This window comes from Balaenoptera musculus, chromosome 3 (assembly GCF_009873245.2).
Source record: "Balaenoptera musculus isolate JJ_BM4_2016_0621 chromosome 3, mBalMus1.pri.v3, whole genome shotgun sequence".
NCBI classification, from domain to species: Eukaryota; Metazoa; Chordata; class Mammalia; order Artiodactyla; family Balaenopteridae; genus Balaenoptera; species Balaenoptera musculus.
This window is the reverse complement of record NC_045787.1, coordinates 111,221,893-111,239,366: the sequence shown is the minus strand read 5'-3', so window position 1 is coordinate 111,239,366 and position 17,474 is coordinate 111,221,893. Positions and strand designations below refer to the sequence as shown.

General features: G+C 37.1%; 1 protein-coding gene across 1 annotated transcript in view; it reads right to left on the bottom strand.

The window, feature by feature from the left end:
* Positions 1-13,211, bottom strand: part of DDX46 (DEAD-box helicase 46) — a 56,008-nt gene extending 42,797 nt beyond the window's left edge. Inside the window, exons 1-6 of the mRNA XM_036846611.1 lie at positions 13,028-13,211; positions 10,606-10,794; positions 9,165-9,308; positions 4,138-4,234; positions 1,658-1,823; positions 45-196 (exon numbers count right to left, since the gene is read on the bottom strand). Coding sequence (XP_036702506.1) covers positions 45-196; positions 1,658-1,823; positions 4,138-4,234; positions 9,165-9,308; positions 10,606-10,794; positions 13,028-13,044 — 765 coding nt within the window. The 5' untranslated portion in view covers positions 13,045-13,211. The remainder of the gene's footprint in view (positions 1-44; positions 197-1,657; positions 1,824-4,137; positions 4,235-9,164; positions 9,309-10,605; positions 10,795-13,027) is intronic.
* Positions 13,212-17,474: the final 4,263 nt, after the last annotated feature.

Here is a 17,474-nt window from a genome sequence, read left to right as displayed (position 1 = left end):
CAATTAGGAATGTAAATTTTTAAAAATAGGAGAAAATTCCATACCTTTTCATTTCCCCCACCACCTTTCACACTTCTCATATTAAACTTTTTTACTTCCTCTTTCACTTCTTCCATGTAAGCATCTAATGGATCTAACTCCTCACCCTCCATTTCATTTCCTTCCTTTTCAGCCTCTGCAGGATCATCTTCATCATCTAAAATATCAGAATACACTTTCTTTGAATTTGTGTTTCAAAAGGAAATACTTCACAATGAGACCACACCGCCCCCCCATTAAAGCCTTTTCTCTTACTACTCAAACACCTTCCTTACCAATTAACCCAGGCACAACGCAGTTCAAATACTCACACTGGCAAGGTTTTAAATCCAGTAGGTATTAGTTTTGAATAATACTAATAATAAAAGAAATAAATTAGAAATTATTAAACTGAAAAGAGGAAGAAAGACTAATATGTCTAAAAAATGGATCTCCGGTATTGTTTTACAACTACACTAGCAGAAGCAGAACTAAAAACTCTGTCTGCTAAAATGGTATGTTTATTTCTTGCAATTATCTTTCTTTAAATCACACAAAGAAAAAATAATAGCACATTCTTAATTAAAGACAATCTAATGTTTTTTACATAACTAAGATATCATCACCACTTAAAGGTATAATCCATTCATCTATTTAGTTCAACTTTCACAGAAAATGAAAAATTCACAGGAATTTTCACAGAAAATGGAGCAAAATTCCCTTTTCCTATAATATCTCACACTCTTCCACTTTACTAAAATCTTAAACATCAATATCAGATGTGGAGGGGAAATGTTTCTCTTATAATTTATGAAAAAATCAGAGGGACTTGAAAACATGCCCTTAACTTACCCTCATTACTAACATTTGAAGTAAAAAATTAAAGAGTTATTTACTGACTATGCCCATAAGCACCTAACTCTCCACTCTAAGGTAAAATCAGTGATCCTTACCAAACACTACTATACAACTTAAAATTTAATGTAAACATTAAAAGGGGCATTTAAAAATCTCAAAATGAACCTAGTGATTCCACTTCTAGGTATATACCCAAAAGAACTGGAAGTTGGGACTCAACCAGATACTTGCACACCAATTCTCATAGAAGCATTATTCACAATACCTAAAAGATGGAAACTTATATATGCAGCAACAGATGAATAGGTAAACAAAATGCAGTATATATGTACCATGTAATACCATCCAGCCTTAAAAAAGAAGGAAATTCTGATACATGCTACAAAACGGATGAAACTTGAAGACACTTTGCTAAGTGAAATAAGCCAGACACAAAAAGACAAATATTGTATGATTCCACTTATATGAGGTACCTAAAATAGGCAATTCACAGAATCAGAAAGTGGATTAGAAGTTATCAGAAATGGGGGGGAGGGGGACAGGATGGAGAATTATTGTTGAATGAGGTACAGAGTTTTTGTTTAGTTCTGGAAATGGACAGTGGTGATGGCTGCACAACACTGTGAATGTGCTTAATTGTCACTGAATTGTACACTTAAAAATGGTTAAAATAGTAAACATCATGTATATTTTTCCACAATAAAAATGGTCTATTACTCATAATTCTAGAATATTCTACATGAATTGTTATATAGTCTATTAGTCTAACAAATGAATATACCATCATCATCTTCTAAACTCCATTTTTTCCCTTGTTTCATCTCTTCAATTTCCTTTTTCAGTTCCCCTATGTTTTCCATGGCCTTTTTACGTTGCTCTTCCCGCCATTTCTCTACCCTTTCTTTTCGCTTTCTCATTTCTTCTTCTAGCTTATTCTGGTCAAAGTTCTTGGGGGAAAAAAAAGAGAAGTAGAGAGAGGGAAATAAGGATCAACAATTTTACTCTAAGTGACATTCCAGATAACTTCTCCAAAGTATAAAAAAAGGAAAAATAGATGTACACAAAACTCCTAAAAATAGATGTACACAAAACTCCTAAATTTAGACCAGATTTAGATCACACATCTTTTAAATATATTCAGGAATAAACTAGCAAAATGAAATCACAATAAAAAGCATCTTCAACTAAGAAAGCAGACAGACTTCAAACACCATAAATTAATCTCATTTTAGTTACAAGCAATATGCACACATGAATTCAATTTCTCCCTCTAAGTGGAAACTCAATCAACTAGCAAGCAAAGTGCTCTAGTTATTATTCTCAACTTTAAATCCTGCAAACTCCTCCAAGATTGCCTCCATGAAAAGCAATTTTCTATTACAAATTACTGAGTAAATGAAAGCTATTTATCAACATGATTAAGAAGTTTTGATCTTTAGTCTTTAGGTCTAGGTTTCCTAGGAACAGCCATTCTAAAGCCTGTATCAAGACTATTAATAATACTCTTAAAAGGAGAGAGCAAATCATTTGCACAGTCATAATCAGGGACTTAAAGATTAAGCATTATAGAAATCAAAATTTTAGACATGCTACCTTACAGGTAGGTATGGAAATACACATGTATAAAAGTCAAAGAAAATATTAATAAATTATAATGATGATGGCATTTTGGGCACCTGGGATTACAGAGAATTATTTCTGACTTTCCAAGTATTTTATAATACGGTTATATTATGTTTGTATTTTTAAAATAAGATTATTTCTTAAACAAACAAAAAGCTTTGCTCCTGAATTTATACCCTTTATAATAATTCCATCCTCTCTGAAGATGAGCCCCAGAAAGCTTATGTGTTTTTCTCAAGATCACCCACTCATTCAAGACTAGTAGAAACTAGATCAGAAACCAGACTCCCAGACTTCTTGTGTTATATCTTTTCTTAGATACACTGCTCAGAAAGCAGGTCCCTTAAAAAAAAACCACTAAACAAATAGAACTCAAAAAAAAAAAGAAAAAAAGGTGAAGCTATAATATATTCTAAAATGGGCAAAAGATATGACTAGGCATTCAAAGAAAAGTGCAAATAGTAAATAAACTTAAAATACCTTATTTAATTATTAGTTTACATTATGTTCACAGCATTTAAAAATATTTACTCATATTTAAAGATATGCAACTCAAAATAACAAGAAACCAATTACACTGGCAAAAATTAAATTTTGAAATACCCATGTTAGCAAGAATGTGAAGAAACAGACATTTTCATATGTCTAAAATCATAAAACTTATACACCTTTTTTGGAGAGCAATTTGATACTATTCATCAAAATGTTAAATGTATATGGCCAGCCCTCTGAGTCTGTGAGTTCACATCCTCAGAATTCAACAAACTGTGGATCAAAAGTATTCAGGAAAAAAAATTCCAGAAAGTTCCAAAAATCAAAACTTGAATTTGCCCCATGCTGGCAACTGTTCACATAGCATTTACATTATGTTTACAACTATTCACACAGCATTTACGTCATATTAGGTATCATAAGAAATCTAGAGATGACAATGTATGCGGGGAGGATATGCGTAAGTTATACTATATAATTTTACATAAGGGACTTGAACATGTGAAGATTTTGGTATCTGCAGGGGTCCTATAACCAATCCCCCCAGGATACCGAGGGAAAGCTATATATATACCCATTGACAAAGTCATTTATTTCACTGATACCAATTTACCCTATACTATATTCACAAAACACATGTGTACAAGGATTAATATACCATTGTTTATAACTACAGACTGGAGACAGACTAAATATCCATCTACCTTTTTTCAACAAAACACTATGCAAGCATTACAAACAACAAGCTCTACCTCTGTATGCAGCTACAGAAAGATATCCAATATTTAACAAATGAAAACAGAAAGGCATTCTACTTCTTACGTTAGATAGTTCGTATACTGCTACTTATTACTCTTAAGACCTTATATATTGATAAAACAATTCATAATTTAAAAGTGACAAAAAGCAAGGCACAGAATAGTGCATATAGTATGATCACATTTTGCACATAAAATTAGATAATTTGTATAGATATGCAACTTTTTTCTGAAAAATTTTCTCATGGGACAACTGTTATTTTACCTGTTTATTTTACAAATCTATTATCATTTACTTAAAAATAAAACACACAGCATTAAAAAACAAGAATTTGTCACTATAGAAACAAATTTGATATTATACGATTACTTATGTTAGTAAACATACACCGGCATCCTTTTCTTTTTCATCCTCTTTGTCATCTTTGTCTTTTTTCTTCTCTTTAGAACTTTCCCCACTATCTGTTTTCTCTTTGGACCTAGACCTACCAAAAAAGAGAGAGAAAGAGAGGGACATCATCTATTTGTTTTTGGAAACATTAATTTTAGAATACTTAGACTTGTATTTTACTTTTTATGTAAGAAATAAACTTCCAAGAGTCAACTGAATTTTTATATATATATATATATATATATATATATATATATATATATACACACACACACACACTCTGGAAATAAAATGAAGAATTAATCCCATGACACTAACTGCAAATATGATTAGATATCTGGAAATTGACCAAAGGAAAACTGGACCCAGCATATAAAAATAATTACAAAATTTAAATAACAAGTTAAAATTTAACAAATGGAGAAATACACGAAGACATTAATAGTCTACAAGACAATTGATATATGTAATAATATTTAAAATCTCAATAGGCTTGCATTTTGACCCTACTTAGGGCATCTAATAATGAATAAAATCCCTTAACTGTAATGTAATCAAATTAGTCGACCTTTTTCCCTCCTTTATGATTGGTGCTTTTTAAAGCATCTTAGAAATTTTTCCAACTTTGATGAAGATACTCAAGAGGTAAAGAAGATATTCTCTAGTACAAACTCCTAAAGTTTATAGCTTTGCCATCTAATTTGGTTTTTAATCTGTTTGGAAATGCTTTCTGTGCACAGAATGAAGTAGCCGGTCCTATTTTATTAAAGGACAGCAAATGTCCCTAACACCATTTATTGGAAAAACTTTTTCCTACTATTTACAATGTCACCACTGTCATTTATCAAACGACCTTATATGTGTGGATCTGATTCTGAGTTCTTTATATGGTTCCAGTGATCTACTTGTCTATCCTTACAATAAAGCAACACTCTTAATTTCTGTAACTTTATGACAAGTCTTGATACCTGGTAGTGCAAGCCCTCATAACTTGTTCTTCAAAAGTGTTTATGCCCTTTGCATTCCTAATTTTTTTTTTAAACATCTTTATTGGAGTATAATTGCTTTACAATGGTGTGTTAGTTTCTGCTTTATAACAAAGTGAATCAGTTATACATATACATATGTTCCCATATCTCTTCCCTCTTGCATCTCCCTCCCTCCCATCCTCCCTATCCCACCCCTCTAGGTGGTCACATAGCACAGAGCTGATCTCCCTGTGCTATGTGGCTGCTTCCCACTAGCTATCTATTTTACATTTGGTAGTGTATATATGTCCATGCCACTCTCTCACCCTGTCACATCTCACCCCTCCCTCTCCCCATCTCCTCAAGTCCATTCTCTAGTAGGTCTGTGTCTTTATTCCCGTCTTGCCACTAAGTTCTTCATGACCTTTTTTTTTTTCCTTAGATTCCATATATATGTGTTAGCATACTGTATTTGTTTTTCTCTTTCTGACTTACTTCACTCTGTATGACAGACTCTAACTCTATCCACCTCACTACAAATACCTCCATTTCATTTCTTTTTATGGCTGAGTAATATTCCATTGTATATATGTGCCACATCTTCTTTATCCATTCATCCGATGATGGACACTTAGGTTGCTTCCATGTCCTGGCTATTGTAAATAGAGCTGCAATGAACATTTTGGTACATGACTCTTTTTGAATTATGGTTTTCTCAGGGTATATGCCCAGTAGTGGGATTGCTGGGTCGTATGGTAGTACTATTTGTAGTTTTTTAAGGAACCTCCATACTGTTCTCCATAGTGGCTGTATCAATTTACATTCCCACCAACAGTGCAAGAGTGTTCCCTTTTCTCCCCACCCTCTCCAGCATTTATTGTTTGTAGATTTTTTGATGATGGCCATTCGGACTGGTGTGAGGTGATAGCTCATTGTAGTTTTGATTTGCATTTCTCTAATGATTAATGATGTTGAGCATTCTTTCATGTGTCTGTTGGCAATCTGTATATCTTCTTGGGAGAAATGTCTATTTAGGTCTTCTGCCCATTTTTGGATTGGGTTGTTTGTTTTTTTTGTTATTGAGCTGCATGAGCTGCTTGTAAATCTTGGAGATTAATCCTTTGTCAGTTGCTTCATTTGCAAATATTTTCTCCCATTCTGAGGGTTGTCTTTTGGTCTTGTTTATGGTTTCCTTTGCTGTGCAAAAGCTTTTAAGTTTCATTAGGTCCCATTTGTTTATTTGTGTTTTTATTTCCATTTCTCTAGGAGCTGTGTCAAAAAGGATCTTGCTGTGATTTATGTCATAGAGTGTTCTGCCTATGTTTTCCTCTAAGAGTTTGATAGTGTCTGGCCTTACCCTTAGGTCTTTAATCCATTTTGAGCTTATTTTTGTGTATGGTGTCAGGGAGTGTTCTAATTTCATACTTTTACATGTACCTGTCCAATTTTCCCAGCACCACTTATTGAAGAGGCTGTCTTTTCTCCACTGTATATGCTTGCCTCCTTTATCAAAGATAAGGTGACCTTATGTGCGTGGGTTTATCTCTGGGCTTTCTATCCTGTTCCATTGATCTATATTTCTGTTTTTGTGCCAGTACCAAACTGTCTTGATTACTGTAGCTTTGTAATATAGTCTGAAGTCAGGGAGCCTGATTCCTCCAGCTCCATTTTTCGTTCCCAAGATTGCTTTGGCTATTCGGGGTCTTTTGTGTTTCCATACAAATTGTGAAATTTTTTGTTCTAGTTCTGTGAAAAATGCCAGTGGTAGTTTGATAGGGATTGCATTGAATCTGTAGATTGCTTTGGGTAGTAGAGTCATTTTCACAATGTTGATTCTTCCAATCCAAGAACATGGTATATCTCTCCATCTATTTGTATCATCTTTAATTTCTTTCATCAGTGTCCTATAATTTTCTGCATACAGGTCTTTTGTCTCCTTAGGTAGGTTTATTCCTAGATATTTTATTCTTTTTGTTGCAATGGTAAACGGGAGTGTTTTCTTAATTTCACTTTCAGATTTTTCATTGCATTCCTAATTTTATAATCAGTTTATCAAATACTTTTCTATTCATGTCTGCTAAGAACTTTTAAACATCAATATATGTTGAAGTTAATAAGATGCTTTTCCTGAATCTACTTAGATAACCAAGACTTTTCTCCTTGAATCTTATTAATGTAGAGGATCATACTGATTGATTTTCCAATGTTAAACCAACCTTCCATTCCTGGAATAAATCCAACTAGTTTATGATTGTATTATCTTTTTTATATATTGTTAAAAGCAGCATGCTAATCCTTTATGTTTAGACTGAGTATAGCCTATAATCTTCTTTTTGCACACTGCCTTGTCAGGTTTTCCTCTATCATCTTATTAATTTTCTTCATTTTATGCATGTTTCTTCTTTCTTAAGTCTTTGTCCCTCAAAAGTATCATTACAGAGTAAAAAGACAAACCAGAGCAATATATCTGCCCCGCACATAAATGACAAAAAACAACTATCCAGAATATTTAAAAACAAAAACCCCCTATAAATCAATTTTTAACAACAGAAACAACCCAATAGGAAAATGAGCAAAACATTTAAACGTGTACTTTAGAAAAGAGGAAATCTGAATGACCAAGAACCACATGAAAAAGTGTTCAACTTCATTAGTAATCAAGGAAATGCAAATTAAAACCACAATGATATTGCTATTACATGTCTAACAAATAAACAAAAATTAAAAGGACTGACAATACCTAATACTGGCAAAGGTATGGAGGGATACAATTCTCATATACTGCTGGAAGTATAATTAGTATAAACTCCTTGGAAAGCATTTCGGATTACTTAGTTAAAATGAAGCTATGTTTATTCTATGACCATGTAACTTCACTCCTAGTTATATACCCAAGGGAAACTCATACACATGTATACTAGGATATATATACAAAAATGTTCATAATAGCCCCAAAGTTAAAACAACCCAAACATCCATCTCAGTAGAATGGATAAATAAATAGTGGTATATTTATACCACAGAATAATATTCAGCAATAAAAATAAACTACTGTTATGAGCAACACAGATAACTCTCAATGTTGAGCAAAAATGCAAAAGAAGACAAGACTCATTCATGTAAAGTTAGTTTAAAAACATATAAATCTAGACTATTCTTTTTCCAGTTATACACACAGGTCGTAAAACTATAAGGAAACAATCAGGACATAAATTACTAGCACAAAAGTCAGGAGTGATTTTATATAGGGAAGGAGGGAGCTGGGTTAGAGAAGGGAAATGGAGGGCTTCTGGGGGTACAGAAAATGTTCTATTTCTTGACTTTGGTGGTGGTTACGTGGATCTTGCTTTATAATTATTTAATAAGCTGCATGTTTATATTTCACTCATTTCTCTGCATTTATATTTTAAAATTTAAAATAATCCCAATGGGCATTATTACACTGACCTTGACAAAATAAAAGTAAAATTTATAAAGTAAAATAAATGACATGGCAAAAATCCTCATTAACTAATATGGAGAAAACAGAGAACACAGAACAAATCCATACATCCCATGACACCACTTTAGAAACAGTAATAGGCAAAGAACAAACCACTAACAAGAGAAACAAAAAGAGTAAACGTATTATGTCTAATAGACATAAATGATACCTCAAAATTGAATGGTACTAACATCTTAAGGAAGCAGGTACATTTAACTTACAAAAGCAAAGTTCACCCATTATGAATAGCAATTCAGCAATACACACCATGAGTAAAAAAGTTATTTGTCAATCAACGTCGGAAATGCCAAGAAAATAATTTCAAAGGAAAAAACATAGTTCCCACAAAGATGTATATAAAATGCATTTCTGACCATTAATAGCAGATATTAAATAAAAGAACAATGCATTATGAGTGTTAAAACTAATAGAATCTAGCATTTTCTAAAAGCATTACAAGCTTTATAACCTATTGAAATAATTCAGCTAACAGCTAATGGCAGCAGCCAAATTCAGTATTTATAAAGATCTTTTTAAAAAACTGTAGGGAAGAGAGTCAGTTCCCAACCTACCTATTCTCAGCTTTCTTGCTTTTATTGCCGGGACTGGAGGATCGGGATCTCCGGCCGCGGCTTCTACTCCTCGAACGTCTCCTGTCTCGACTTCGAGATCTTCTTCGCTCTCGACTTCGATCTCTCTCTCTACTTCTGGAACGCCTGAAAGGGGACACTTCATTTATTCTATGACCAAGTGGAACATCTACTTCAGACCATGGTTCTGCCTCATGTTGAAAGAAGCTTCTTAATTATTACCATTATTAAAGACAGATTTCAATTAACTATCAAATCAGCTAAACAGGGAACAAGTAAAGCCATTCCTTACAAGTGGTCAATGAAATACATGATACTAATTTCAAAGTGATGTTTGGTGAAAAACAGAGGAAATATGTAACAAGAGCTGTTTGAAATTTATGACCTATAGCAGAAAATCTAAATTTCAAAGACAGCCGAAACCTAAGTATAAGGATGGGCAGAATGGGGCTGTGGAAAGATCACAGATATGAAAAATTAAGAGACAAGAATTTCTACCCTGGTGCTACTAATTAGTGACATACATAGGGCAGATCAACTCTCTGGGTCTCAGTTTCCTCATCTGTAAAATATGGAGACTTCACCAAATAATCTCAAAATCCTTCTTGCTCTAAAATCTTGTGATTCTTTCACACCAAAAAGTCAAAGGCCAAATCTTAAATGACCAATTTCACTTAACAAGTACTTGATTGAATTGTATGAAACTGTTCCTGGTACCTCATAATATAAAATTAAATAAGTTAGCGTTATCCACATTGTTACAGGTAAGTATGTTCCCTCAGTACCAGGTGACACTTAGGCAATCTCTCCTTCCAAGGTCTGAAAAAGATAAAGTCAAAGTTCTTTCTGTGATCAGTTCACAGCACCTGTATAACCTTGTCCTCTTTCCCATTTTAATGAGAAACTTTATTAGAAATCTTTTTTTGGTGTGGGGAAGATTATTTTTATTTAGAGACTGTTTTCTACCTCCAGAAAAGTTATGGCTGCTTGGGTGGTACCATGGAATATTTAATCAAGTTTAAAAAAATTAGGATGTTCTTTGGTTAAATCTAAAAAAGTTCTTTAAAATAGTTTCAAACAGAGTATGGAGATGGCTCTGCCCTGTTTCCTTCTCCTGTCGGCTCTAGCGGTTGCTCTGAACACAGGGGTCAGCTTTCTTGGGACAGGATTAGACTAGAACCCCCCTGATGGCATATTACCTTAGCTTTTACTTCACTGTTTGAAAATGACAGTGGAAAGGGAAAAAAAAAATACTGTAAGTTTTTGTTCTAGGCAAATCACTTCTGTACCTAATCAAACAAGCTGGGGTAAAGCAGAGGGCCTGCAAAAGGGCCACTAAATTCTAGTCCAAAATTTTTGAAGAAGCCTGATTTAGCTGAGAAGGTCCAATTTAACAAGAGTCCTGTGGAGATTAATGTCTTACCTCAGACGCTTCCTGTCTCTTGACCGAGATCTTCTTTTATCCCTGCTACGAGATCTCTCTCTCCTTCTATCTCTATCCCTGCTTCTAGACCTTCTGTCATCTCCACGTTTACTTCTTTTGTCTGAGGGTGAGCGACTTCTAGATCGACTTCCAGAGCGTCCCCGTGATGCTGATCGCTTCCGATAGTGGCTAGATTATTAAGTTAAAGATTAAGCTTAGCAAACACAGCTTCTATTACATTTTATTTATTTTATTATTTTCTAAAAAAAATCTCAGCAGATAAATTAAACATTGAAAGGACTTCTTATACGTAAACTTTTTTAAAATTAGGGGGAAAGAATGAACTCTTCTGCTACAGCACACTGTCCTGGAAAAGAAGGAAGGACAGTAAGCCAAAGAGACCTAGTTCCTGCCTTTGGGCCTCAAGCAGCTTGCATTCTGGTAAAGGAAGAGAGGACAGGCAAGTAAAGAAGTAAGTATACAATATGTATTTGGTGCTACGGAGAAAAACAGATGAAAGTAAAGGAAAAAGAGAGACAGTGGGAGGTAGGAAGTTTGCTCCTTTACACCAGGTGATTAGAGAAGGCCTCACTAATAAAGTGCCATTTCAGAGGTTTAAAGGAAGTAAAGGAAGGAACCATGGAGATATGTGAGGGAGAAACTTTCCAGGCAAAAGGCACAGTAAGTGCAAAGACCCTGAAAAGGAACCTTGATTGGTGTGTTTAAGGAACAGCAAGGAACCAGATGTGCTTGGAGTTGAATGAGTGAGAGAAAGTGTCATGAGATGGGGTCAGAGGTACAGCATGGTAGCCAAATGTGGAGAGCTTTATATGCCATTATAAGGACTTTCTCTTTTACTGTGAGAAAAGATGAGAAGCTACTGGAAGATTTTAAGCAGAGGAATGACATAACCTCCCTACTATTTTTAAAGCATTACTCTGGCTGCTGAGGGGAGAACAAACCAAAGAAAGGCAAGGACAGAAGCAGGGAAAACAGGTAGAATGCTACAGCAATCGTCCAAGTAAGAGACAGCGTTGGCTTGGATCAGAATGTCATGTGTAGAGTTGTTGAGAAGTGTCAAAATCTGGACATTTTAATGACTAATTAAATGTCAAGTGCAACAGCAAATCTAGTACACAAGCAAGGCAAGGCAGAGAAGTGGGGGAGAAGGCCGAAGAGATGGAAAGGACCTTCTTGGGAAGGGCCCTGAAGGCTGTGCTGAAGAGTCTCACTTCATCTTGGAAGCAGTAAGAACCAACAGACATGAAAGCAAGGAAATGACATAATCTTATGTTAATTTCAGAAGTGTCACTCTGGCTGCAGTGTGGAATCAACTGGGAGAGCAAGATCAGAGGAAGATAACTTGAGGCAGGTGTAGCAGTCTGAGTAATAAATGATTAGGGCCTGAATTAAGTCAGGGAGAGCAGGAATGGTGACAGGGTGCAGTATCTAACTGGATGTTAGAGAGAGAAGAACCAGTCAAACAAATATCACTTCCAGGTTTCTGGTCTGGGTGGCCAGATGAACAGCAATGCTTTCACGGAGATTTAAATGACCTTTACACGAATTTTCTGTAGTTATGGAAATACTCTTTATCCAGGTGATGGTTACACGGCTTATATATGAGCTAAATTTCACCAAGCTCTACCCTTAAGCGTTGTCCATTTCCCTTAATATTAATTATACCTCAGTAAACTACTATTACCTTACTTACTTATTATTTATATCCTAGATATAAATGATCTTTCAGTCACAGCTAAACATTAAGCAAACACGCACATTTAAGATAAAAATCTCAAGGTCCCAAACCAGGTAACAATCTGAAATGTTGAAGAGATATCAGAGTTCTAATAAGACCTCCCAGTTCTCAGTTTAAAAAGGATAAAAAACACATAACAAAGAAATTTTAAATCTATGTGCGAAATAAATGCCCATGCAACAAGCATTTATTGTAGCCCAAAACAAACCTAGTCACGTAGTATTGCAGGCGATGTAAAAATGTTTGGCCACACGCTCCTTTCAATTAAGAAAATACCACACGCGCACAAAAAACTAAAGTAGAGAGCGACAGGGGCCAAAGAAATGTTGCAAACGCGAAGTGGTGAGAAATTTAACTGGGATCGCTACTGACTGAGGCTATACGGGTAAGCTCCGCGGAAATGGCGGGATGTAGTCGAAGTCCCGGAGGTGTGTTCCCCCTCCAAGGGCTCGAACCGGCCGATGGCCGTGCAAGGGAACCCTGTGCCCGCCGCCGACCCAAGCACACCCACTGCCTCAGCCGAGGTCCCCCAGCCCCTCTAGTAGCCGCGGGCAGCGCTGGCCGCACGTGGGGCCGCACCGAGCCAGGCCCGACCCCGCGGCCACCTCGACTCCCGCCTGAGGAAGAGACTCTCCCGCTCGCACGCCCAGCGCGCCGCCTCACCGTGACTCCCGGCCCATGCCGCAGGCCGCGGGAAAGCGGCGCCCTTCGGGACCACGCGCAGGAGAACCGGACAAAGTAAGAGGCCGCACAGCCCTCAGCACGCCGAGCGAGGAGCAGCACTAACAAGCTGCAGCAGCCACAGCAGCAGGCACCATCCGAACGCGGCCAACGAAAACAGGACGTGCTGGCGCCAGCGGCAGGAGGAAGGAAAAAGCGGGCCGGAAGCGGCTATCGCTCCACAGCGCCCCCTCTCGGCTGGAGGCCGCACAGTGCCGGCTGCGCCTAAAGAGGTTGCCTCGGCCGGGTTTTCCCTGCACAGCCGCGGAAGCCCCCTAGGCTTGGTGAGGTAGAGGGTGATGCCTCAGCCATGCAAGCCCTGGGAGGGTCTTTCCTACAGCGGGCACTGAAACGCCATAAGCAACCCCGAGCTGTCCCAGGAAGTGTACTGACATCTAAGCGATGCTACAAACATCTCCATTCCCTCTCATCATTTCTACATGCATTCATTTAAACATATTGTTACATGTTAGGCATGTTCTACCTTCCAACGAGCTTTCAATCTCGTGGCAGATATAGGCATTAACAAAAACATAAGCAGATGTAATGTAACAGAAAAGAGATTCTACCATAGGAAAGGGGTTCAGAAAAAGAGTTCCCTAAGGAAGTGACCTTTGAGGTATGATTTGAAGACTGAGTAGGAGTTAACTTGGTGAAGAGGACGAAGAGCTAAAAATACGTTACACAAGATAATGGCTCTCAACATTGCCTGCGCTTGGGAGCTTAAAAATACATATACGGATGCGTGTGTTCCATTCTGATATTCTGATTTGATTGGTCTGGAGTGCTTCCAGTGCATTGGGAATTTTAAAGCTTCCCAGGTGATTGTGAAGTACAGTCCGGTCAAGGCGAAGAACGACTCGCCTAGTGGAACTTACGCTGCAATGTTCAGTTGTTTTAGCAGAAAGCTGTAAAGGAGTTGGGGACAGGCTCTCACTTACTTTATGTGCCTCTGTACTATTTTATGTTCTTACACATAAGGATGTTAGAAAAGTTCCATATTTTGACTGTGGCAGTCATTGCATGGATGTTTGTCAAGATTCATTGAACTGTACGCTTTATTTTTATTTTATTGTTATTTTTTTGGGCCGTGCCCCACAGCCTGCGGTATCTTAGCTCCCCAACCCGGGGCCCTGCAGTGGAAGCGTGGAGTCCTAACCACTGGACTGCCAGTGAGTTCCCTGAACTGTATGCTTTAAATTGGTGTGTTTTATTGTATGTAAATCTTACCTCGATAAATTTGAATTTTTAAAAAATGAAACCAACGAGTTTAAGACTCTAAGACTGGCTTCTGCTCTTCCTCTGTGATTTATTGCCCACCTGTGGCTGCAGGGCAGACCATGCCAAGGGTTAAGGAAGGCCTGAGCCAATATATGACAGAATGGACACCAATGAGGGTCAGGTATGAGAGCCATTGTAAATTGCTTGTATGTGGGCTGAAGGTAAGGAGTGTGGAGACACTGACAAGTGGTCAGATTCTGGATGTATTCCACAGGCAGCTTTCCAAACACTAATTGATAAAATGGATGTGAACTGCAAGGGTAAGGGAGGAATAAAGATGACTCCCAGGTTTTGAACAGAGCTACTCTGGATTGTGGTGAATTTGTGGAGATGAAAAAGGCCTGGATGCAGCAGATTTGGTGGGAAAAGGAGAGAAAATCAGTGTTTCTGCCTACTAGATATCCAGAAGGAGATAATGGCTGAAAGGAAATATATGAGTCTGGAGTTCAAAGGAGAAATAGAGATTGGAGAGATAAGGGTCATAAGCACTTTATAGAATGTATAATACAGATCTTCCTCAACTTAGGATGGGATTACATCCTGATAAAACCCATCGTAAATTTAAAACACTGCAAGGGGAAAATGCATTTTAATATACCTAACCTACCCATCATAACTTAGCCTAGCCTACCTTAAACGTGTCAGAACACACACATTAGCCTGCAGTTGGGCAGAATCATCTAACACAAAGCCTATTTTATAATAAAGTGTTGAATATCTCATGTAATTTATTGAATACTATACTGAAAGTGAAAAGCAGAACGGTTTTAAGTGGATCATCATGGACTGGGAGCTGCAGCTCTCTGCCACTGCCCAGCATCACTAGAGAGTATCATACTGCAGATGGCTAGCCCAGGAAGAGATCAAAATTCAAAATTCAAAGCACGGTTTCTAACGAATGTGTCACTTTTTTTTTTTAAATTAATTTATTTTATTTATTTATTTTTGGCTGCGTTGGGTCTTCGTTGCTGTGCGCGGGCTTTCTCTAGTTGCGGCGAGTGGGGTCTACTCTTTGTTGTGGTGCGCGGGCTTCTCATTGAGATGGCTTCTCTTGTTGCAGAGCACGGGCTCTAGGTGAATGGGCTTCAGTAGTTATGGCACGAGGGCTCAGTAGTTGTGGCATGTGGGCTTCAGTAGTTGTGGCTCACGGGTTCTAGAGCACAGGCTCAGTAGTTGTGGCGCATGGGCTTAGTTGCTCCGCGGCATGTGGGATCTTCCCGGACCAGGGCTTGAACCCGTGTCCCCTGCGTTGGCAGGCGGATTCTTAATCACTGAGCCACCAGGGAAGCCCACGAATGTGTCACTTTGACATCACCATAAAGTCAAAAAATTGTAAGTCAAACCACCCTAACTCAGGGACTTTCTGTACATGGTATTTGAAGCCAAGGAACTGGATGAGGCCATGCAAAAATTGATATAGCTGGAACAGATTTTTTAAATCACTTATTCAAATTTCTTGATTTTAAGGGAGAGTACTGAGACATGGGAAACAAATTTAATCCCAGATCACTAATCTTCTTGGAATCTAAACTGGAACCAGAACCCAGGCATCTGATACCCAGGCCAGAGCTCTTTCCAAGACACTTCATTTCTAACTCCCTTTTTTTTTTAATAGTTTTATTTTCTTTTTTAATATTCATTTATTTAGTGGCTGCCCTAGGTCTTTAGTTGCAGCATGCAGGATCTTCAGTTGCAGCATGCATGCAGGATCTAGTTCCCTGACCAGGGATCGAACCCCGGCCCCCCACACTGAGAGTGCAGAGTCTTAACCACTGGACCACCAGGGAAGTACCTCTAACTCCCTTTTAAGAGAACATATTCACGTGACAATTCTAACTGGCTTTTTGTGCCCACAGCATATTTACGGTAAGTTCACAGCATTTCTATGTCCTTGAAGAAACTACTTTTATCTATTAGCAGAGGTGAAGGAAGTTAATTATAGTCTACTATGTCTCCAATACATCACTTATTTAGCAAACTGCCCTGGCTTCCAAAGCAGATTTTGATTCTAACTAACCTAGTTCTGAATCTCATAACCCTCTTGCTGTTTTTAACACCAACTGTGTGTACACACATCCGCTTATACAGCTAATAAGACTAAAAATCTACTGGTCAAAGATGTCACCTCTCAACAACCATCCTTTGTTGTTGTTGTTTTTTCTTTTTTTGGCTGCACCTCACAGCACGAGGAACTTCCCAGACAGAACCCGCGCCCCCTGCAGTGGAAGCGCAGAGCCTTAACCACCGGACCACCAGAGAAGTCCTCAACAACCATCCTTGGCAATCTAGTTTTAACTCATAAACATTTCAAATCCCTGAAATTTCTAAGTAAAAAAAATTCTTCTTAATTATTCCAAACACTAATAAACCTGCATTTCCATTTGATATTATTCAACATGCTAAGCAAATACTCATGTCTTCTCTTTGAAATAAATTTGATAATGACCTACAATTACTAAAACTTTGCATGTGTAAAGTGACAAAATGGAAGAAATAAAATGTGCAATTGAAAATCCCTAGTGTCTTCCCAGGGATTGGGGAGAGTGTGACAAATTCAAGAATACTATCCAGTCCTCTGGATATTAGATTTGTATGGAATTAGGAAAAATGTGTGCTTGTAATCTTACCCTAAGTCAAACGAATAGACTTAAATTGTTATACTTATTCTCCATCACTGTGGTTCAAAATAAAAAAACTTTGTGAGTAATAAAAAAAAAAAGTCTATATCACAAGAATTAATCAAACAGACGATACAAAAAAACTAGGGAAATGTAATACCAAGTGATAAAACACTTATGCTTTATACTCTTTTAAGTCAAACCTTCCAAATATGACAGTGTTACCACGTTAGTTAAAAGGGTATTTATGCTATTGGGTTGAATACGTCAGTCAATTCTTCAAATTCCATTTTTATATCTAATTATTCTATGCTTATTGCTTAAAAAACATACTTCTGAAAATCTGAAACTCAAAAGTAAAAATTTCCAATTCTGAGTTTGGTAATAAAATTTTTCATAAATTAAAATTAATAAAGATTTCATAAATACCTTTTAATTTCACATGTATGAATCTTAATCATTTCCTCCATTAAATATTTATGCTGAAATAA